We start from the raw sequence: 21,011 nt of genomic DNA, 5'->3' as shown, positions 1-21,011 counted from the left end.
ACATCCCTGCAGACATTTTGTCGTTCCTTAAGCTTCACCCCAACAAGTCCCATCTCGCCTTCATCAGCGGAGCCACCTCCCTTCTCCTCCACGGGCTGGGAGCAGTGCTGGTGTCTGGTCACACATCCCAGGAGAGCCACTGAGCCTAATCTCTATGCCATGGGATCGCCAAGGACACAAGCAACCGCCAGCGCTGAACCCCTTGGTGGCACTGGTAGAGTCTTCTGCCCTGTGACCATCAAGGGACCAAGCAATGAAATGTGGAAGGCTGCAGTGTCCCACAGGTGGGCAGAAACTCATGCCACCTCCTCAAATACACCTAGTGCCACATCCTCACATGGTGGCACCAACGTAATGCTTGTCCCGATCCCATAACTCTTTTCCTTACCCCATAATACTTGTCCTGACCTCCTGTTTATCCTGAGCCCATGATGCCTATACGACCCCAAGCTCAGCCTGCAGGGATGCTCTTACCCTGCCAGTGCTCACCCCAACACAGCCTGGAGGTCTTGGTGTGACCGCACACCCACAGACTTCAGGTCTCTCTCCCCATTTGATTTGGCAGCTCTAATATTGTGGGCGCTGGGGACTGCCCATCCGACGTGATCTGGAATGATCCCATGTTATCACAAGGGCTTTCACACACCTCAAGCAAACACCTTTCCTTTGCCAGTCTTCCCCAAGCAGCTTAGCAGAGACCTGGGCTTTTCCCCCCAACCCATCCCCCAGATTCACCCGGGGGAAGCAGGAGGCAGCCAATGCTGAAGGAAAGGAAATGGCACTGGGGAAGCAGGGCGGGGAGGGAGGATTGGGGAGGAGGGGGGAGAAGGCAGAGAAGTTCCTGAAGTTTTCTGTCCTGGATAGTTGGAATAAATCTCATTTTCTCCGGTCTCCGTGCTGGGACGAGGATTGGCTCGGTGGTGCCGCAGCCCGCCCCCTCCTTTCCGCGTCCCCTCCCCGCCAGCTTCGTTCCCTCGCTCCCGTGGCACCGGGACGTCAGGAACCCAAAGAGCAGCTTATGGGGACGGGCGTGGGATAAGGGGGGTGGGGGGCACACACTCCCCTTTCTCCTTCCCCGCTGGGACACGGCGCTGGTTGCCCTCACAGCCAACTTAGAGGGACGCACGGAGAAGCGTCTCCCAACTTTTCGGCCGGAGGAGGAGACAAAAAAAAAGCGAGTGGCCAAAAAAAAAGAGGTATTAGTACACTGATTTCGGTATGGATGTACGGGGAGATGGGGGGGGGGGGGGGGTGTATGGGAGGAGAAGGGAAAGGGGGGTGTAAGAGGGAGAGTGAGGAGCTGGGAGAAGCGGGAGGGCTGGCAAAGAGATGGGGACGGGGAGGATGTGGAAAAAGAAAGGGAGAAAGCAGGAATGCGACGGGAAACGGGGAGGAGAGGAAGGAAGGGGAAAGCGGGAGCAAAGAAAGGGAAGCAGGGAAATGAAGGGGACCCAAGGATGGGGGAGAGCAGCAGAGCACCCCTCTCTTTGCTATCCATTCTCAACCCCAGGAAGCTTTAATCTGGGACTTTTGAGAGCGTGAGATGGAGTAGGGAGGGGATGGCTGGAAACGTCCCGGAGCGCCTGCTTGAAAAATAAACCACCCTTGTTATAGGCAGAGATATAAATATACACATAGCAGCAGGCAGCACAGGAGCTGGACTTGAGATCGTTCACCCACTGCTAGGCGCTGCTCCAGGACTGTGCGAGAGCCCCAGCCCACTGCCCCCCCCCCCCTCCTGCCTGCATGGATCCCAAAACCCCGTTTCTTCCAGCTTTCCCCGTCCCAGAACAAAGTGAGCCGCTGGAGGAGCCTCTGCCTCTCCTCCTCCTTTGGGGAGAGGGTGTTTTCAGCACTCGGGAAAGGCTGGGAAAGGCTTCCCGGCCGCCCACAGCCATTTCCAACCTCATCTCCCTTGTTGAGACCACCCCAGACTTCTCCTCTCCCTCTTTGGAGCTTGTCCCCTTGGGGTGTGTGCGAGGAGAGAAGGAGGGGGGGTTGGAGGAGGAGGGGGAAAGAGGGCTGCTTTCAGCAGCTCTAGCCAACAAGACATCTGGATTATTTCCCCCCCCCCCCCCTCACCCCACCCCCCCTTGCTGGTTTCCGCTCTTCCCAGCGAGCGGAGCAGCTCCGGCCATTCCTGGCGGGTGGAAAACCAGTGGAAACCAGCCGAGCTCAGAGGGGACACGGGGAGGGAGGAGGAGGAGGCTCCCGGCCATCGAAGCGAAGGGGCTTCCCGCAGCAGGGAGCTGGGGAAGGGGACAGACGGACAGTTAGCCAGCCAGTCAGCTGGACAGGGCTCCCATTGCCCAGTGGAGGAAAGGAGAGCGCTGGTCAGCCTTTGCCCTGGGAATCATGAGTTGCTGCAATGCTCGGGCAGAGGGAGGGCAGGGATGTAGCGGAGAGCCAAGGGTCCCCTCTGGGTGTCTGCAGAGTGTTCTTCCTCTGCTCCCAGCTCCTGTGCCTTGTGCCAGAGGAACATGTCCCCCCCACCATCCTCTCACTCCAACCCTGCCATGTGTCCCCCACCCTCGAGGCCCTGCAGAGCCACAGGAGACATGGGGCTGGGGGTAGGCAGGAAGCAATGCTGCCACTGTCCTGGTGTCCTCACCAGTGCCACCAAAGGAGGCAGCCAATGGTGGCAGCCTCCACGGGGGGGAGGTGTGTTTTCCCTTCCCATGCATTAACCCCTGGCAGATAAGAGGGGCCCTGGGTGAGCAAACAAGGCAAAGGCAAGGCGAAAACACATGTTCTGCCAGGAGAGCAGCCCAGTGCCCAGGGCTCGCTGGCACTTGCTCCAAGGTGACCTGGGGACACAGCCAGAAGGCAGAGGGCATTGCAGGTGGAGACTGATGGAGACGTGCAAAAAGGGGGTCTGGGCAAGTGGGGGCTGAGCTGTGTGGGGCTTCTGCATCTGCCCTTGGCATCCTGACCACCACGCATTGCTGGGGCCACGCAGATCCCAGCATCCTCCTTGATGTCCTGTTCCCCACAGAGGCCACGCAGCCCCACGGTCATTGCCCCAGCACTGCAGCCTCCAGCACCGCCTGCCTCCCCCTGTTCTCAGCTGCTCCATTCTGCATTCACGCCCCAGCAGAGCACCTGGCGATCCAGCCAAGGGAGGACAAACAAACCAATACACAAATATTGCATTTTTCCCTCTTCTGCTCCTCCTCCTCCCTGAGAACTGTGCCGTACCTCAGGCCTCACCCTTTCCTGAAGGGTTTGTCTGAGTAGCGAGAAGCAGGGAGAGGTTTCTCACCCTGTGGGGCAGGGCATGGGGAAGAAATCCTCAGCCAGGATTGCAACGGGCAGAGGGAAGGGCACATTCTTGGGGACGCTTCCCCAGGGCCATTCAGCCCCGCTGCTCCCAGGGGGAAAGCCAGTGAGTCTGGGAAAATCCTCTCCAAGGGCTTCACCTTCCTTCTTGTCTTCTTTAAGGAATCAAGGAGCTCTACCTGCCACCCTGCAGCTCCCAGCACCCAACTCTGCACCAGCTCCCAACATCAGATCAGCTTCCAGCAGCATCTGGAGTGACCACGGACCTTCTTGGGGACACCTACTTGCCACCACCATCACTGTCACCGGGTGAGAAAGTTCCCTGAAGGGATTCATCCCTGCCAAGGCCACTGACTGCTGAGACATCCCCACGCTGGGTGACTCCATGAGCGTAACGTAGGGCAGGCAGCATTGCCACCAGCTCAAAGCCAAGGCAAGGCGAGTCGCTCCCCCTGGTGATGGGGATGTGACAGGCCATCCCGTTGCTGGAAACTGGCTTTTGACTCTTTGGAAGGTGAGGAAACAAGGAGGATCAAGATGAGCCTGGGGAAGCTGCCAGTGCTCAGTTGGGTGTCGGGTTCCCATGGCAAGCGGCGGCTGAAGTCGGAGCTGACGCCGGACATGATCAGCCCACCACTGGGGGACTTTCGGCACACCATGCACGTGGGGCGCGGCGGGGATGTCTTTGGGGACACCTCCTTCCTCAGCAACCATGGTGGGGCTGAGCCAACCAAGGCCAATAACTTCTTTGCCCGCACGCTGCGGCACGTCCGACGGACACCGCAGAGGAGACGTGGCAGCGGGAGCAGCCAGGCAGGGGCATCGCCCGAACCCCCGGCCATTTCGCCCATCATCAAGAATGCCGTGTCGCTGCCGCAGCTCAACGAGGCAGCGTATGACAGCGATGGCGGTTTGACCAGCAAGTTCTCCTTCAAGAGTGCCTCAAACAGACTCTCCAAAGCACACCAGACCTATGGTGAGTGCAGCACTGGGGTGATGGCTGAGCCCCAGAAGGCTTTATGTCTCACTGTGGCAATGCCCGTGCCACGGCACAGTCATCTCCACCTCCGTACTGAAGCCCCCAGCTGTCCCAATCCCTCCATCTCTATCTGTCCCTGAAGAGTCTTCATCCCTCCCTTTCCTGCTGTTGATCCCGCTGGCCAGCATTCAGGAAGGCCCCATTTGGAAGGGCTGTGGGATGGGTGGATGGGACAGCTGGGGGGGCTCTTCTCTGGACTCACAGCCGGGGGCTGTGACTCAGCTTTTCTCCACGGGCTGAGGCAGAAGGTTTCAGGAGGGTCTGGGTGCCTGTGGCAACCAAGGGACATGGCTGGGCTCAGAGGGAAAGGCAAGCTGAGGCAATGCTGCCATCTCCTGGTCCCACCCACCCGGCTCCATTCCCATCAGCCTTTTACCGTGCCTGCTGCCCACCAGAAGACCACAGCTCTGGGCTTTGGAGATAGCACTCCTGGGCTGCAGTAGTGTGATGCCACTGGGCCCTGTAAGGGAGGTAACCTGGCCAACCTGTGCTGGCAGCAGCATCCCTTGTCCCATGGCCATGTAGGCTTTGTCCCACCATGGCTGTGCTCATCAACCGTCACTTCTTTGCAGGTCTGGAGTCTGGATTTTGCACCATCCCTCGTGTCCCTCGCCTGGAAAAGGCCCAGGAGAGCAGCTTCCCTGGGGAAGAAGAGCTGGAACGCTCAGACTCCCTGCTCTCCTTCCGCCTGGACCTGGGGCCCTCTCTCATGAGTGAGCTCCTCCAGGTGATGAGCTTCTCTGAAACCAATGGGAACAAGGTAGCAGAGGATGGCCAAGACCCACCTGGCAGCTGTGTGCTTCCACACAGTGAGGGGAGCAAGGACGGAGTCCCTCCAAGACCAAATACATCCCATGGAGAGCTGAAGGCAAAACCCAGCTTCTGGGACAACTCTGGGCAAGCCAACTCTCTTCTGGGATTGTCCATCCGTGCCAATGGAGAGGCACGTGCCATTGAGCAGCGCAAAGAGGACCCAGCACGAGCCTCAGGGCTGGGGGCAGTGCCTGGGGGGAACCTATGGCAGGGGCACTGGAATGACTGCTCCATTGAGGCAGGAGAGTTCGAGCGGGCAGCCCAGGTCCTGGCTCGCCATTATGGGGGGACAAGCACCCCACGCAGCTCAGAGAAGGGTGAGGATGCTCGGCAAGGCTGGACACGGGCTGCCTGGGAGAGCCCCAGCAGCAACTCATGGCAGTCACAAGTGACAGCAGCCAGACAGTCTCCAGAGGACACCTGGGACCAAGGAGAGGAGGAGGATGAGGAAGACGAGCTCCCCAGCCTTCAAGAGGGGCACATTGGCACCCGGGGGGGCCGCAGCAATTCCTTCGAGTATGCTGACGAGGAAGAGGAGGACGACGAAGTCAAGGTGTGAGTGGCCATTCCACCATCATGGCCCCACTTCCAAAAGACATCAGTGCTGCGGTCATCACCCTCCTCGTTATCCCCCACCTCTGGTGGCAGACCCGGCAGGCAACTTCCTGGCCTTCACCATAGGGCAGTGGAGTGCAAGGTGGGCAGAAGGGGGCCCCATCTCCTGCAGGACCCATAGGTCTGGCAGGGTGCTGCAGGGATGGGTGAGGGCCGTGCACTGCAATGTGCCATGCTACAGCCCTTCTCCTTCCCCATTAGGTGCCAAAAAGACATTCCCATGTGCCAAAGAAACCCTCGAGCCCCTTCCCATCCCAACCCACATCCCCCCACAAGCAAACAATTTGCTCAGGAAAGGAAGCGACAGTGACAGACAGGAATCAGAGAGAGCCCACGGACACTGAGATTGATCCCTGATACAAAACCCTGCCCCAAGAAGGCAGTGGTAGCCATGGAGGTGGCAGTGGCTGCAGCAGGCACCCAGCCAGCATTCCTCTCGGGGGACCTTCCCCTTGACTTATGCTGCTAAACATCACTGAGGCAGTCTTTTTGTCCAACCCACACAGCACGGAGGGGGAGAAATGTTGTGGTTTGCCAGAGGTGAGACTGTCTGGCCACCAAATACTGCCCTAAAAACTCCCCTTTGACCCACCTCACAACAAGGAGACTCCCTCTCTGCAGCCATTATTCCCCACCCTTATCCCTCTACCCAACCCCCCCGACACACACCCCTCTTTGCAGAGTGCCTTGTCCCAAGGACATGCATGGAGGATGCTCAATGCCCCGGGTGATGGAGCCACCCTAGGACAAGCGGCCTCCATGCCACCCAGCACAGAAGCGCCTTTGTGCCATGGTGTGGAGCCGAGATGTTTGGGGGCTGAGGTCACCAGAGGGACCCTCACAGCACCCTCCTTGTTCTCTGGGACAGACGGGGGTGTGCAGTGGGGGGAGATGCCATTGGGTTGCGCTCCTACGTGGTTCACCCGCCGCCCAGTCCTTTTGCAGAATAAAGAGGCTCCAGCAGGCACGTGCTGTACGTGGGAGCCAGGCAGTCATTGCAGGCAGGTTAAGGGCAAGCCTTCCTCCCTCAGCACCCCCAGAGCAGTGCCAACACGTTCCCAGCTCCAACCACCAGCACTCAGCAGGGCCATGCAGGGTCAGCATCCAGCCTGTGCCAGGGAGACTGCTCTCGGGATGAGCTCCCTGTTCTCTGCTTCTTGGACTGTGGTACAGGCTCCAGACCAAAGACCCACATCTGTGGAACAGCCTTTCTGCCTCCACTCTGTACCCCTGCACTTATGATTGTCCTTATTAAAGCAGTTTTGATACTAACTTCTCTGGTGCATCCCTCCCTCACTTGCAGTGACCTTATCATCTTCCCTTGCCACTTTGGTCCCAGCCACTCTGATCCCAGCACCTCTCCTCCTATGAGTTGGGCTTGTTCAGCCTGGAGAAGGCTGCAGTGAGGTTTCCCTCACTGTACTTCTAGTACTTGAAGGGAACTTATAAGCAAGAGGCAGACTGACTCTACACAGTGTGATAGTGATAGGACAAGGGTGAATGCTTCTGAACTAAAATAGGGAAGATATAGATCTGATGTTCGGAGGAAAACTCATCACTCGGAGAGCAGTGAGGTGCTGGCACAGAATGTTCAGAGAAACTGTGGGTTCCCCATCCCTGAAGGTTCAAGGCCAGGTTGGATGGGACCCTGGGCAGCCTGAGCTGGTAGGTGGCAGCCCTGCCCACGGCAGTGGGGAGGAACTGGATGATCTTTAAGGCCCGTTCCAACTCAAGCCATTCTGTGATTCCACGATTCATCCCAAGTTTTCTGTTTAACATAAACATTGCTTACACATTGACCAGTGAGGGCAAGGAGGTGATGCTTTACCTCCCATTCAGCCTTCCCCTGCCCTTCCTCCCAGCTCTGTTAGAGGCACTGCAATCTCTCTGCTTCCTCATTTTCTGCATATTTCATTCTCCCTCCCCAGGGACGCTGGGAACAGGACTGACCCAGCACACCCCAAGCCTGCTTGCAACTCCCTGCAACTGGCAGGATACTTCTTAACTAGATCAGCAGCATCAGATAATCAAGCACTAATAGCCTGCGGTCCCATGTGAGAGACACAGGTGGGAGCTGCCTAACCTACCTAAAAACTCTCCTCCTTCCCGACCACTCTCCCCTGCTTCACTTTCCCTCCAAGCAGGCTGCAGCATGGCAATGTCGGAGTAATGGGTAACCCATCTGGAATGCACCAGCAAATAAGCGAGTTGAGATAAGGGGAAAAGCCAGAGACAACCCTTTATCACTGCAGGAATGCCAGTATTGGGGCACGCCTGTGTTCCCATTCCCACATAGCCTGGCATTATACCAGCAGAAGGGCACACAGCCCTTCCATCTATCTATCATAGCAAGCAGCCAAGAGGAAATGGCGAACACATGCCCCGAGGTTCCCAAACCTAATGTTTAATTATGTACTTTTGTGGCACCAAATGCCACGTTTTTCACATCAGTGCTTTTGTTCCCCTTCCTCCCCCGCCCCCTTCCAAAAACGTGGGTGCAAGAAGAAATGGTGCATTGTGACGAGGCTCCACAAGCATTCCCTGAGCAATCATATACCTATCTTCCTCTTCCTTTTTCTCCTTCTCCTGAACCCCACCTCCAGCATGCTCTGCCCTGTGCACTATCTGCTCAATCCCACATCCTGGTCTGAAGCAGAAAAGCACCTGACCTTATCTAGGAGCTATTTCCTTTCCTGTTAGTGGACAAAGCTCGGTCTTTGCCAGCATCTCTCACAGAGCCACAGAGCCACAGACCTCATAGAAGCCAAAGCAGCTGGAGCAAGCAGTCCCAGCTGGGTTTTTATTAGAACTAGGAAATGGAACTCATCACTCCACCTTGAAGGAGGTGACTTTGAATCCTCCATGAATGTTCAAGTAGCTGATCTTGTCATAGCCGTGCCGGTTGGGGAACTCCACTTCATGCCCATCTGGTAGTTTCACCAGGAATTTGTCTCCCAGGAATTCAACGACGATCTGCAAGGAGAGAGGGGAGGGAGGGAGGGTAGAAATTGAAGAGAAGAAGGAGAGGTAAGCGTCCACTACAAAGGCATAATGCTACACGCGAGGGTGAGGCCTGGTCTGTAAGTTGTGCTGGGGAAGCTGCAGGAAATGAGCCATTGGTACTGAGGGTCTGAGCTGGCAATCAGACTATGACCTGGGGACAGGATCTCTCCTGGGGCTGTTTCAGCTAATTCAGGTTGTAAACTTGGAACAGATAAACCTAAATGCTGCCTCTGCTGAATATACCACATGGCTTAGATGTGAACGGAGTAGAACGAACCTGATGCTTTATTGCCCTCATTACAACCTGGAAAAAGGAGTGTTAGCCATAAACATGCTCAAACAGACAGAACAGGAACTCATCACTGATCATCGCAAATAAAAGGGACTGATCCCCACAGCTGTCATCTCTCTGCTGCTTCCCCGACATCCAGCCATGACTGAGGAAATAAGACTCCTCTCCACAGCCCTAGGAAGGGGTCTACACCTAAATACAGCCCTAGTAGCATCTTGGGACATAGGACAGAGTGAGGCAGCATCCCTGGCAGGAGGAGAGGGAGGACAGATTGTCAGTGTGGAACCAGAAGGACAGAAGAGTATTTGAGGACCAGAGAAGATAGGGCACCACATTGCTCCCAACCCAAGTGTGGCTAAAAGCCTGTGTTTGCACAGGAGGCAATTAGAGAGAGAAATAAGGTACAGAGCAGCAAGATCCTGCTTCCTGGAGACCGCCTTTGCTTTCACACATGTCCTTGGGCTGGAAGCAGTTCTAAAGCCTGAAACAGAGAAGGCTCCCACAAAGTTCCACTGTTGATTTGAAGGAAAAGAGCAAATAATAGCAATCAGAACCAAAAAGCCAGAGGATGGAGGGAGCAGTGAAGGGAAAGGGAGGCACTGGGCAGGCAAGTGGGAGGATATGGGGTACAGGAACCTCCTAACCATGGTATATCCCACCATCCCACAGCCCCATACCAGCAAAGCCCTCACCTTGACAGTGGAGTCCCTTTGGAAACAGAAATGTTTATCACGTTGCTCCTGCTGCCAGTTGTCAGAGCACAAGGAGTTGCAGACAATGACGGAATCATTGAAACGGGGGTTGAAATGAAACGCCAGATCCGAGGATTTGTTGCCAAGATTGATGGCAAAGCTGTGGGTGAATAGAAGGAAGGTCAGCTGCATGAGCAGGACAGGGTCTTGGAAGAGCTAAGATCCAACACACAGTCCTGCCCCCAAAGCCTCCATCAGCGGTGAAGATGTTTGACACCTCCTGCTCATGAACTCACCTTCAGTCCCAGTGAGTTGAGGTGTTTTTATTTTGTACTTACCTTTGAGCATCCTCAGATATATGGCCTTTGATCTTCATGACGCCCCCAGCCTTCCAATCCAGGTTGAACATTTCAAACATTCCCTGAGGCAGAGACAAAAAAGGGTCTGTGGATTTCCATCTGCCATTCCTCCCCTGCCACCGCACTGCTTGGAGAAGGTGTCCTAGTCAATAGAACATCTACTGTTCTCAGTAAAGGCTCCTTTCATGGCCTAAAACCACAGCCTTCTCAATAAGGGGAGGAGTGGGCTAAGTGGAGGCAGCAGGAGACAAAGAACGAGAAAGAGAGGAGATGACAACAGGCTTGCCCTCAGCACAAGGAAAGATGGAATATGAGAACAGAGACATGAGAAGGATTCAAGCAGAGTGGTCCGACCCCCCCATTCAGTGGACAGCACCACTCATAGCCCAAGAAATGCAAGGAGTGAAAGCTGAGGTCCTCATGCCTTTTCCCACCCCTCATTCAGCCTCGCTGACTGCATGCCAGCCTGACCACCCTGGGCAATAGCAAACAGGACCAGAATCCCTTACAGACATCTTCGTTGGAGGGCAGTCAGCAGGCAGGGAGACACTAGCAGTTTAGCTCAGAAATGCTTCATATAGATGACCTCACATCCCTTCACTTCCTTGTGGGTTATATATTAACCTATTCAGAAGACTTTGAGTCATGCACATACCTTTCCCCTAGGGACCAGCCTCCTTGTTCAATTCCCTATGGAGGCACCAGTGCACATGGCCCTTAGTGGTGCTACTCTAGCCACCATGTAGGACAAGCAGCTCCCTAGCTTGCCGTGGAGGTGTGACCACCGCTTTGATTTTTACTCTTGGTGTAACAGCTCAGCCAAAATAAAAATGCTTCCCATCTCCTTTCTTTCTTGTGGCCCCAGATTCAGCTCCAGCTCATGGATTGCACCAGCAATATGTGGGAGCTTTCTGCAGTCTCCCATTCTAGTCGTACTAAATCCTAAACCTTTGAGATTCAAGAGCCAAGCACAGCAGGTTTGATAGCCCCATCCTCTACAACCCTGAGAAACAGAAATGGGGAGAGTCACTCCACTGGCATCCTTGCCAGAGCTGGGCTACGGGTCAGTAGACAGTGCCTCAGATTTAGTAGAAGTAGTTGGTACAGTATTTCCAGAATCCAGAACTTGGTAAAAAAGCAAGAGGGAAGCTCAACAGAGCAGCAGCCCCTCAACCCCCCTCCCAAGCTCCATCCCTGCAGAGAGCAGCTGGAAAGCAGTTCCTGCCCTCCCCAAAGGCTCCTGACGTGACAAGAGATAAAGGCTGATAAGCACTCCTTCCCTGGAGGTACTTCCAATTTATCTGTGACCAGCGGGTCATAAAGCCCAGCAGGCTCTGGCAATTTATTTACTGTTGAGGTTGCTGAAGTTGCTGGTGAAACTCCCCAGGGCTGAACTTTGGTCTGGCAGGAGCAGGTGCTATGGGTGGTTGCATACAGATAGTGGTTTCCAGCATTAGGTCTGTTTGCCATCATGCTGCTGTGCATCCTACACACACACACACATGTTCACATCGCCTTCATCGAGCCCACTGATCCCCCCGGCAGAGGGTAAGGCTGCCCATGAGGGAGAGCAGCACGCATCCGAGGGATGGGGAAAGCAGTTGTGTGCAGAGCTGCGGATGTGAGAATATACACAGGCAGGGAGACGAGCAGGAAAGAGGAGAGGGGCTGCGAGATTTCCTCGAGATAACATTAACCCCCTTCCTGCAAGAGCTCAGCAGGGGCGTTCACCCCTTTGCCATTTGCCACTGGGAACAATAGTGGGAAACCCGGCAGCAATTCTGCCAGGGCTGGCGACTTCCTTCGTCTGCAACCTCTGCACGGTCAGGAGCCAGCTCTGTGCAGATGGTCTGGCTTGTGCAGGGAGCTGTGCACCCCACATAGGAAGGTCAGACACCTACAGAACCCCAGGAAGGCTGAAATCCTCCAGTGCAATAGGAGGTTCGTTATTTCCCCCACAAAGACACCACAAAGCAGAAAGCCTGGGGAAATGGTGATGTGATGGAAACACAAACCCCAAAAAGAGAGGAGATCTGGCTACAGGGTGCCTGCAAAGGTGGCAGAGGTGCTGTGTAGTGAGGAAAACATAAGGAATGGGTGTAGAAGCTGGTGGTCACCAGTGCAAGGGACCAAGGAACACTTCATCTCTAAAGAGATCATCCTACAGTAGAGATACAACCCCCTGACCTGGAGGTCCATCCCATGTCTACTCTGGCTGGGGGGCAGCTGGCCTACACTGGTGTGGGATGGCCACGTTGGCACCACTGGAGCTGGAAGACTTGCTGTGTTTCTGAACAGAAAGACGGTCCCAAAAGATATGGCTCAGGGTTAACACTCCTTCCTGGCCTTCCCTCTAGTCCTGGGGATGCCTCAGACCACCAGGAGCACCCACAGGGGCTCAGAGCCCTCTGACAGCAGCACCTATTGCCACCACCATTACCACCACTATATGCCAGAACCAACACTTCCCTCCCCAGTGGGCTGCCAGGATCTGCACCCGAGGCACCAAGGAGTCTGTGCTGCAGACCAGGATCGGCACCCGTTCAAGGCAAAGAAGAGCTGGAGAGAGCACGCATTCCTTTCCCGGAGCAGCAGCTGCTCACTCTGCTATTATTTCCTACTGCTTCATATAATTTGTACTCCACAGCAAGCTATTGTCCCTTTCCACTGGCTATTTATTTCCTTGAATAGCCTCTGGGGAAGGATTTCAGGGAGAGAGTAAGGAAAAAAAGAAAAACCCTACACAATAAATATCAAGCAGTGACCTGATTTCAACCATGTTCTCTGACCTCATTCAGGCTCCAGTAACATTTCCTCCCTCTAGACCTCACCGAGGCTCATTTTTGCCTCAGTTTCCCTCTTTTTATGAAGCCTCCTGCCTTGGAGGTGGATTTCAAGTAGCTAAGCCCAGGATTTCACCTCTGTCTCCCCCAGACACAAAACAAACAAACAAAGACAATTTTGAAAGGACCATTCTGCAACAAGGAGGCTTTGGTTTGCCTCTCATCAGATAATGCCACAACCTTCACCCAACCTATCCCTGAGCTCTGTCAGCCAGCCAGCTTCCTAACGGAGCGAGAACAAAACGTGCTTACCTCACCAAGCACTGAGGTAAGTCAAAGACTGGATAAGCAGGTCTGTGGACCTGGTGGGTGTGTATAGGAGAGGATTGCCCAGGAGATGCAGAAGCCAAAGAAATGATGAGCACAAGGAAAGTAGTGCCTATGAGCACTAACCTGCTTCCTAACTGGATGGGTCCTCTACGGAAGGACTCAAATCCTACACGTTTAGATCCACTACAATGGGAAAGAACAAAGGACTGAAAGACAAGGTTTAAAGCCCTGCCACTCCGCATGCCCCATCTGCCTGGGAGTGCATCATCTCCCCTCTGGGCAGTATGAAGGTAGAATCCACACTCTGAACCCGGAGATTTGGGATTAGAGAACACCAACATTTGGTCGGAGCCCTACCGGCATCACCATTCAGCCCTACAGTGCAATTTTCCTTCCTAAGGTTATGGGAAATGCAGAGGAGGAGGGACATAGCTAATAGACAATTCTAATATAGGAGGGAAAGGGGGGGCCAGCACCAAAACAGTGGAGCAGATTAAGAGCAGAGGGAAGGGCTGTAGCTGGTTTCCATCCCCAGGGCCAAGTTATGGCCTTCTGCTTTTCAGGGGAGCATCCCCCTTAGGAAGCAATAAAGTCTGTGGCAGCATTTTTGTGGGGTATGAGTCGTGGAAGGGGAGAGGAGGGAAGAGGTATGCATGGAAGCTGGCTCAAAACACCAGGCACCAACCCAAGCAACCAGATGAGTCATGTGCTATGGGTCCTCAGCTTGCCCGAGGGGCAGAAGAACTGGCAGAATGTATGGAAAAGAGGTCAGGGGACTGATTACTTGCCACCCAGTTCCATTTCCAGCCTTCATTTCTCTAATTCTTTCCCTCATGGGGCATGTCAGGAATGTGGGTTGTGGGAAAGGCTTTCAAAAACACGCTTGGAGATAAAAATGCATTTGTGTTAATGCATTTCCTCCATAATGGCAAACGAGAAGATGCGTAGAAGGCTCATGCCTTTATTTCACTCTCATATTTCTTAGGATCTCCCTGCTTTGCTGGATGAGAGATGAGCTAAACCAGTAAAGTCTCTTCCACAGACCTTTCTACAGAGAATCAGCTTCATGAGGTCTTGTGCTCCACGTGCATCTTATGCCAAAAGATTATGATCCCAAACAGCTTTCAGGCTCCTCATCTTGCTCATAGGAAAACTGAGGCATGGACACACAAGCTTACACCCTGAAACAACTCTTCTTGTTTGGATTCTCGCTCCCATGGACTGATCTTGTAAAGTTACAAAATCAGTTCTTCAAGCTTGTCCTAGAAGCTGAAAGGAAGCTGGGCTCACCTGGCTAATGTAGCTCAGGTGTTGGTCATGCCAATCTCTCACTTCACCATGAGTAAAGTTACTAAGGCATTGAGTGCCTCTGAAAAACAATTAGCCATTGGGTGGTTCCAATTAAATCCAAAAACCAGAGGCATTTAAAATGAATGGTGTCCTTCCAACAATGGAAACAAGGGGACTTCCAAGATGCCCCAAGCCCAACTTCCCTGAATTCAAGGGGATCGTTTCTCACAGCAGAGACAGCATGAAGCCAGCTGGCTGGAACTTGAACAAGCAGAAGAGAAAAGCAGAATTGCGCCATACACCAAACGTTCATGGAGACCTCCTTCCATCAAGCTCAGAGCAGTCATGCTGAGATCCAGCCCCACACCACAGCCTGGGTGTGCAGTGGGAGAGCAGGCAGAGCCTTCATGCCCAGTGCCATAGAACGAGGCTGCTGGTTCTGCGCAGCTCACTCCCAGTGCCTTTCTCATGGGTTCCAGAACTGTGCCGAGGCGGGTTGGACAAGTCTGAGGATTTGCAGGAATCCTTCAGACAAGCAGAATCTGAGTCACACGCATGGGGAGCAATGCCAAGGGTGGCTCATCCACTGGAAAAAAAAGAGAGAGAGAGAGAGAAATGCTAAGGGAGCAATAGCAAGTTATGAAAAGCCACAAGAATTAACAGCTCGTGGGCTGGAAAGAAGGAAAGAAAAAGGTCTCTCTCCTATGCTCACATTGCTAAACTCTTACACCTCTCATCCGTGCCAGCAAGCCGCCTTACCCCACCAGCTTTGAGAGGGTCTGGAGGGGCTTTGGATCCAAGGCTGTGGCTGAGGTCTGCAGAAGAAGGAGCTGTCAAGTCGAAACTATCTGCTACTGCTGCTCTGAAATTAGCTAGAATGCGTTCCCTTTGATGGGCCTGCAAAATGAAACAGTAAAAACCAAACCAGATGGAAATGGAAAAGAAAGCTCTAAAAAAAGGGAAGCAAAATCCCAAAATGAGTGACTCAGTGCAGGAAATGGGCTTCTAAAGAGAGAACTGCAAGCATCTAAAGGAGACCTAAGAAAAGCTCAGGCCCACAGAACTGACGCTGCCCTGCTCCTGTCCTCCCTGCTACCAGAGCAAAGGGCACCAGTAATGCACAAACAGATGGACAGATGGACATCCAGAGCAAGCCACATGGAGAAGTGAGATATACCTGCAAGCATTGCAGGAACTCCAGGGAACAGTGCAGAGGCTCATGCAGGCACGGGTAGAACTATAGCCACAGCCTTCCTTAGAGCTCCCAAAGGTCTCAAAGAAAGCTCTCAAAGCCAGCAGCTGACCTGCAGGGTCAGGGAGAGCTTGCACAGTACTACAGGGTGATCAGCAGCAGCTGGAACATCAAATTTCCCTTTTAAGGGCTATACTGGGCATGTCATGCACTTGAGGACATGCTGTTCAGTTGATCAGTCCCATATGGTATGCTGTCCCTTCTCCTGATGCTCCCATGAGCCTTTATTCCCATTTCTGACCCTTCTCACGCAGCCGCCAAGATGGTCAGTAGTTTATAAAAGCCCTTGTCTGGCCACAGAGGATGTTTATTTTGTGTTCTCAGTGGTTGTGCTGTGCTGTTTGCTCTCTCTGTCTCCCTCCCCTCCGGCCCATATCTCCTTCTGCTGCTGTTATTTTCCCCACCACTGCTAGCAGAGCCAGGCCAGGTACTGGTTGCACATCTCTGGGCTGCTCTGCACTGCTCCCCTATGCAGCCTCGAAGCAGACACTGCCCTAATTGCAGTCCAACTCCTGGACAGAGATCACTTGCTCCCAAGAGCAGGGAAGAGAACTACAAGTAAAATGCCTGGGACGCAACTCACACCAGACAAATCTTATCGTGTGGAGAACCAAACGCACTGCCACTCAGCGTGCAACAAACGGACTTGGCAAGCCAAGAGATTTGATAAGAACAATGCGAGGAACGGTGGCTGCAGCTGCGACATAAGCTCCCACCACCACACAGATAGCTTATCTCTGCTGTCAAGATGGGACATGCATCAGTGTCTGCTGCACAATAGCAAGGAGAAGCTAGTGGAGACCTGCTTTCTGGTCCTGACCATGCATGCAGCACCGCTTACAACACTGTCCCTGAGGAACATCTCTATTACTCACTCTGTCTCGTTAGGAAAGGGGCGTGAATCTTTCCTCAATGGCTCTAATGGAGACACAGCTCCCCAAGGGACCAGCTTAGGGAGGGCTGGAGAGAGCCCGTTGCCCACCAGCAAATGGATGGGCAAGGATCGCTGGAAGAATCACTAGGTCTCCAAGCCCAAAGATGAGTCCAAAGTCAAGGGATGACCCAAATGCAGGCTGCTGGGCTGCTGTGAACCAGTTACTTACTAGATTCCCTCCTGTTTTTCAGGGTTTTCAGGTTGGATATCAGGAAAAAGTTCTTCACCACAGGGTGGGAACAGGCTCCCCAGGACAGTGGTCGTGGCCTTGAGCTTGCCAGAGCTTAAGAAACACCTGGACAGGGCTCTCAGACATAGGGTCTGATTTTTGACTGGCCCTGTGTTGAACCAGGAATTAGACTTGATGATCCCTATGGATCCTTTCCAGCTCATAGTATTCCATCATTCTATGATCTCTGCCTCATCACCGCACTGCTTCTCCCACCCCACAAGCCAGGAGGTCAAACATGGCCAGCAACCCACAGCATGGGGCTTGGGACACTGAGTCACGCTGCATGCTCAGCCCTGCCCAGCAGACAGAACCTTTCCCAGTTTCAGCCTAGCGCACGCTCACACCCTACCCACTCATCTTCAACCTGTTTTGTGACATTTTCCCTCTTCAGAGTGGAAAAGTGGAAATGGGAGAAGGATTAGCACGTAAACAAAGGCTCCGGCTGCCTCCAGCAGCTGCTGCAGGGGACTGCACTTCAAAAGTGAGATCCAGGCTTACAGGACTGAGCTGTTTTGCTCCTGGCGCTGAGAGTGAGGAGCAGGGCACGGCTCTCAACCACAGAGTTAAACACTCGGTGACACTGTGAGTCTATTGGGAACAGTACCCAGCCCACACTGTCCCCAAATTGTCCCCAGGAACGAAATCTGCCACACCATGCCAGAGCGCACAAAAGGCTGGGAAGACCCTTGAGAAATACACACACAACTCTATACCTCCACCTGGGTTTCAGTTCCCTTTTTATTCCTAGCCTCATGCCTGCTGTGCCCTGGCACTGGATCCACAGCAAGCAGAGAAGGATGAATGGCCAGGCTGGAGACAGAGCCACCGCTCCTGCCATTTTGCAGTCCAGATTTGAGCCAGCACTAAAGTTTCCAGGGGAACATGAGGCAGCTGCAGCCAAACCAGGACTGTTGCCAAGATGGGATTTTCAATCCCAGGCCAAAAAGTGTCTGTTCAGCTCACCCAGCTTCCAAGCACAATCCAAGAGCAGGAGCACACAGCACCGGGGCACCCTGCAGTGGGAATGCCTCCTCCACATGCTGCGTCGGGAGGAGAGACTGCACAAGGCTGCATCTCCGCGCTCCCCAGGCTGCTGCAGAACTACACATCCCCAGTAAATGCTTTGCTAAGTCACACACTTCATCGTCACTGCAATGCAGGGATGTGTTTGTCAGATGGGCTCAGGGATTTGCTGCATCTGGGCTCCCCGATCCACTCCAGGATTCCTCATGTCATGTCGCTGGTCTCTGCTCAAACCATGCTTGGCTGCCTGTGAAAAAAATGCCTTAGCAATAGGATTTTTCCTCTTCTCCCTCCTGCTGTTCTTTAAAGCCAAACTGTCCCTCTGCAAAATCCAGGCTCTGGATGCATTTCTTTCCAATACTTGTGTTTTGTAACTACATCTCTTCAAACCACTACAGATAAGACAGCAAGTCGGGGCTGGAGTGAGAACAGGTGAAACTGCTCACCTCTTTGAGTGCCTCTCTCAACACTTCAATCCCAAGTGCACGTTATCAGTAGAGCATCTTTTCCAGTTAGAAGCTGCGCAGAGAGAATGACTTCATCAATGCTCCCCCTGGTGGTCCTTACAGCCTTCCAGGCTCTTCTCATTCTGACTTGGCAGATCTTCCTCTCCCTGTGTTGATTTTGGCTTACCCAGATGCATAATACATCAGCCCCCAGGCCACAGCCAGGAGTTCGGCTTCTATCCCTACTCCTAACAGCAGGAGTTTACCTTCTGCTACCCCGACACTAACAACAGAGGCAGCAAACACGGGTATGCATTTCCTTGAGTCTCACTCCAAGCAGAGATCTTCCAACCAAGTTTTCTATTCCATTCTCCAGCATTCCACTTCCTCATTCTCCTCCTGCAGTTGCCTTTGATCACTGGAGACAGGCCTTCCTGCAGCAAGAAGGGAAACGCTGAAATAAATGAAAGGGAATGATCCTGGTGATGACTGCACGCCACAAGAAAGTGCTGCATAGGCAAGGGAAGAAGAAACTTCCTATTAGATGAAAAGAGCACAAACCTGCTCTCCCCCTGGAGAAGTACGCAGCTCTTTACTTTGGCTCTATAATTGCAACGCTCCACTGGGGAAGGTGCTTGGAAGTATTGCAAAAGGAAGATGAGCAAAGGTCAGGTGTAGCAGGGCTGCATATCCAGAGCATCACGGTTTGAGGCGATGTCAAGAGACGAGCTGCCAGCCTTGATTCAAGGGCAAGTAGCCAAAAAAACACAGGAACTGCCCACTGCAGTCAGCTGGAGCAGGGATAGCAGAAAAGGGAACAAAAGACCACAATATTGTCAGGAAAGTGAAAGGTCTCTGGCAGAAAGCCTTGCCACAGAAAGAGGAATGTGGCAGGGGAAAGGGAACACCGCTGGCCAGAGCCAACAGGAAGCACACCATACCTCTATCTCCTGCACACGAGCGCATCTGCAAACATTGCACGGTTCACTGAGATGCGCTGGAGAGAAACCAAACAAATGTGGGAGCAGAATGAAGGTGACGGAGCGGTACTGTCTGGATGCAGCCAGCCAGATGGGGAGGCTTACCTGCCTGGAAAAACCCTTGCAAAGCACACCCAGACATTCCTGCAACCCTCCCCGGCGTTGTTTGTGCCGTGATTCACCACAAATGTGGCTTCAAGCCACGGTTGAGCAGCAGCAGCCAGTCTCCTGCCTGCTGCTGCCCTCTGTGGGACAAAGCAGCTCCCAGCCCAAATTGCTATTTCCCTGGCACGCAAACTAGCCGGGCCTCCAGCTTGTGCGTAATCACTTTCCTCTGCAACTGGCTACAAGCTAATTATAGTTCCAGTATTTTCCTTCTGGATCAGCGTTAATTACAATACGGAGCGTCTCGCTCCATTAAGCTTTAAATCTTGTTTGGGATTCCAGCTGTCAGTATAAATGAGTTGAGGAAGGTTTTTCTCAGGAGGCATCAAGCTCGGTTATGGGGAGCAGAACTGTGAAAAGCTTTTTCATAGAACCATAGAATGACTTGGGTTGGAAAAGACCTTCAAGATCACCCAGTTCCAACCCTGTGTCATGGGCAGGGCTGCCACCCACCAGCTCAGGCTGCCCAGAGCCCCATCCAAGCTGGCCTTGAACCTCCAGGGATGGGGCCCATCTTCTGTGGGCAGCTGTGCCAGCACCTCATCACCCTCTTGGTAAAAAAAACTTCTCCCTGACATCTCATCTAAGTTGCACAGAAAGCAGATGCAATCGAAGAGGAAGGAGCCTGCCAAGTTCCTAAGCAATAAAAGAAAGGCCTGAAATGCTGCAGCTAACAGCAGTGTTACGGATGAGTTCACTCGCCATTGTTTGCAGCCAGCCGAAGAGAGGCGCAGCCTGCCATTCGCTTTATGCTCGCTTAACACCGGCTGATGCCAAAGCGAGGAAAATAAACATGTAAAGACTGAAACTTGAGCAAAAGACAGAAAAAAAACCCCATAGCTCCATTTGCTTGCTGGGTCAGGAGACGACACGCACCTTCGGCACTGCTCACATGTGACCTACAACAGCAGTACTGAGATCCCGGCCTCCTGCAAATGACTTTAAGATCCTCAGAGAGAAACTGAAGAGGTAGCAGTAATAGGCAGGAGTGACTCATAGGACCGAAATAACTCAGGTAAACCGTGCCTGAACGCAGTGAAGGACGTGGTGATTCGCTAAGAAAGGCCCTGAAAAAAAAGAACTTTGTAAGGTAAGGAGGTTAAGAGTTAAACAAAGAATAGGAGGTAGTCGGAAATGGCCTATAAGTTTCCCCTGAACACAATGGCTACCCATATGGAGAAGCCATCGGGGTGACAGCAGGGCAGCTCCTCTGCAAGTGAGGATTCTATTCCCGGCGGATTTAAGTTCCACCGAGCAGGAAGAAGACAGAAGATTAACAACTATTAAAAACAACTGCTCCAAAGGCGCAAAACCGGGCCTGATATCATTATAACGCCTTCCAAACGCCGAGCCCCGCCGCCATTTTGAAGCCCGGGCCCCGCTCCCCTCAGACCGGACAGGCACGCAGTGCGCATGCGCCGGAGCTGGCCCGCTCGTGTCCTTTTAAAGGACACGCAGCTCCCTCACGAGGCGGAAGTCGTTTG

At 53.4% G+C, this 21,011-nt stretch overlaps 2 protein-coding genes and 1 long non-coding RNA gene across 4 annotated transcripts; 1 reads left to right on the top strand and 2 right to left on the bottom strand.

Annotated features, from left to right (window-relative positions):
* The first annotated feature begins 805 nt into the window (after positions 1-805).
* Positions 806-7,017, top strand: CDC42EP1 (CDC42 effector protein 1). Its single transcript, XM_072339812.1, has 3 exons — positions 806-1,196; positions 3,442-4,255; positions 4,891-7,017. The coding sequence occupies exons 2-3, from the start codon at positions 3,817-3,819 to the stop codon at positions 5,688-5,690; spliced, it is 1,239 nt and encodes a 412-aa protein (XP_072195913.1). The 5' UTR covers positions 806-1,196; positions 3,442-3,816; the 3' UTR covers positions 5,691-7,017.
* A 1,555-nt stretch (positions 7,018-8,572) lies between these two features.
* On the bottom strand, positions 8,573-15,778 carry LGALS2 (galectin 2). The gene is made up of 4 exons (XM_072361226.1): positions 15,673-15,778; positions 10,072-10,154; positions 9,734-9,893; positions 8,573-8,719 (listed from the first exon to the last, which is right to left on the bottom strand). Exons 2-4 carry the CDS (start codon positions 10,149-10,151, stop codon positions 8,573-8,575), a joined length of 387 nt encoding a protein of 128 aa, XP_072217327.1. The 5' UTR covers positions 10,152-10,154; positions 15,673-15,778.
* Positions 15,779-17,443: 1,665 nt separating this feature from the next.
* LOC140263830 (uncharacterized) lies at positions 17,444-19,592 on the bottom strand. Of its 2 annotated transcripts, XR_011905969.1 has the most exons (4): positions 19,468-19,588; positions 19,324-19,379; positions 18,944-19,173; positions 17,444-18,816 (listed from the first exon to the last, which is right to left on the bottom strand). It is a non-coding gene; the product is annotated as an uncharacterized lncRNA (long non-coding RNA). The 2 variants fall into 2 exon arrangements; XR_011905968.1 differs by having other exon boundaries at positions 19,324-19,592.
* Positions 19,593-21,011: the final 1,419 nt, after the last annotated feature.

Source organism: Excalfactoria chinensis, chromosome 1 (assembly GCF_039878825.1).
Source record: "Excalfactoria chinensis isolate bCotChi1 chromosome 1, bCotChi1.hap2, whole genome shotgun sequence".
Lineage (NCBI taxonomy): Eukaryota > Metazoa > Chordata > Aves > Galliformes > Phasianidae > Excalfactoria > Excalfactoria chinensis.
This window is presented reverse-complemented; position numbering and strand designations above follow the sequence as displayed.

Excerpts from the sequence above, each read along its gene's own strand:
- LGALS2 (XM_072361226.1), bottom strand. The coding sequence starts at position 10,151 with ATGTTTGAAATGTTCAACCTGGATTGGAAGGCTGGGGGCGTCATGAAG. Across the intron at positions 9,894-10,071 it reads ATATCTGAGGATGCTCAAAG|CTTTGCCATCAATCTTGGCA; the intron begins GTAAGTACAAAA and ends ATTCACCCACAG. Across the intron at positions 8,720-9,733 it reads AAAGGGACTCCACTGTCAAG|ATCGTCGTTGAATTCCTGGG; the intron begins GTGAGGGCTTTG and ends CTCTCCTTGCAG.
- CDC42EP1 (XM_072339812.1), top strand. The coding sequence starts at position 3,817 with ATGAGCCTGGGGAAGCTGCCAGTGCTCAGTTGGGTGTCGGGTTCCCAT. Across the intron at positions 4,256-4,890 it reads CAAAGCACACCAGACCTATG|GTCTGGAGTCTGGATTTTGC; the intron begins GTGAGTGCAGCA and ends ACTTCTTTGCAG.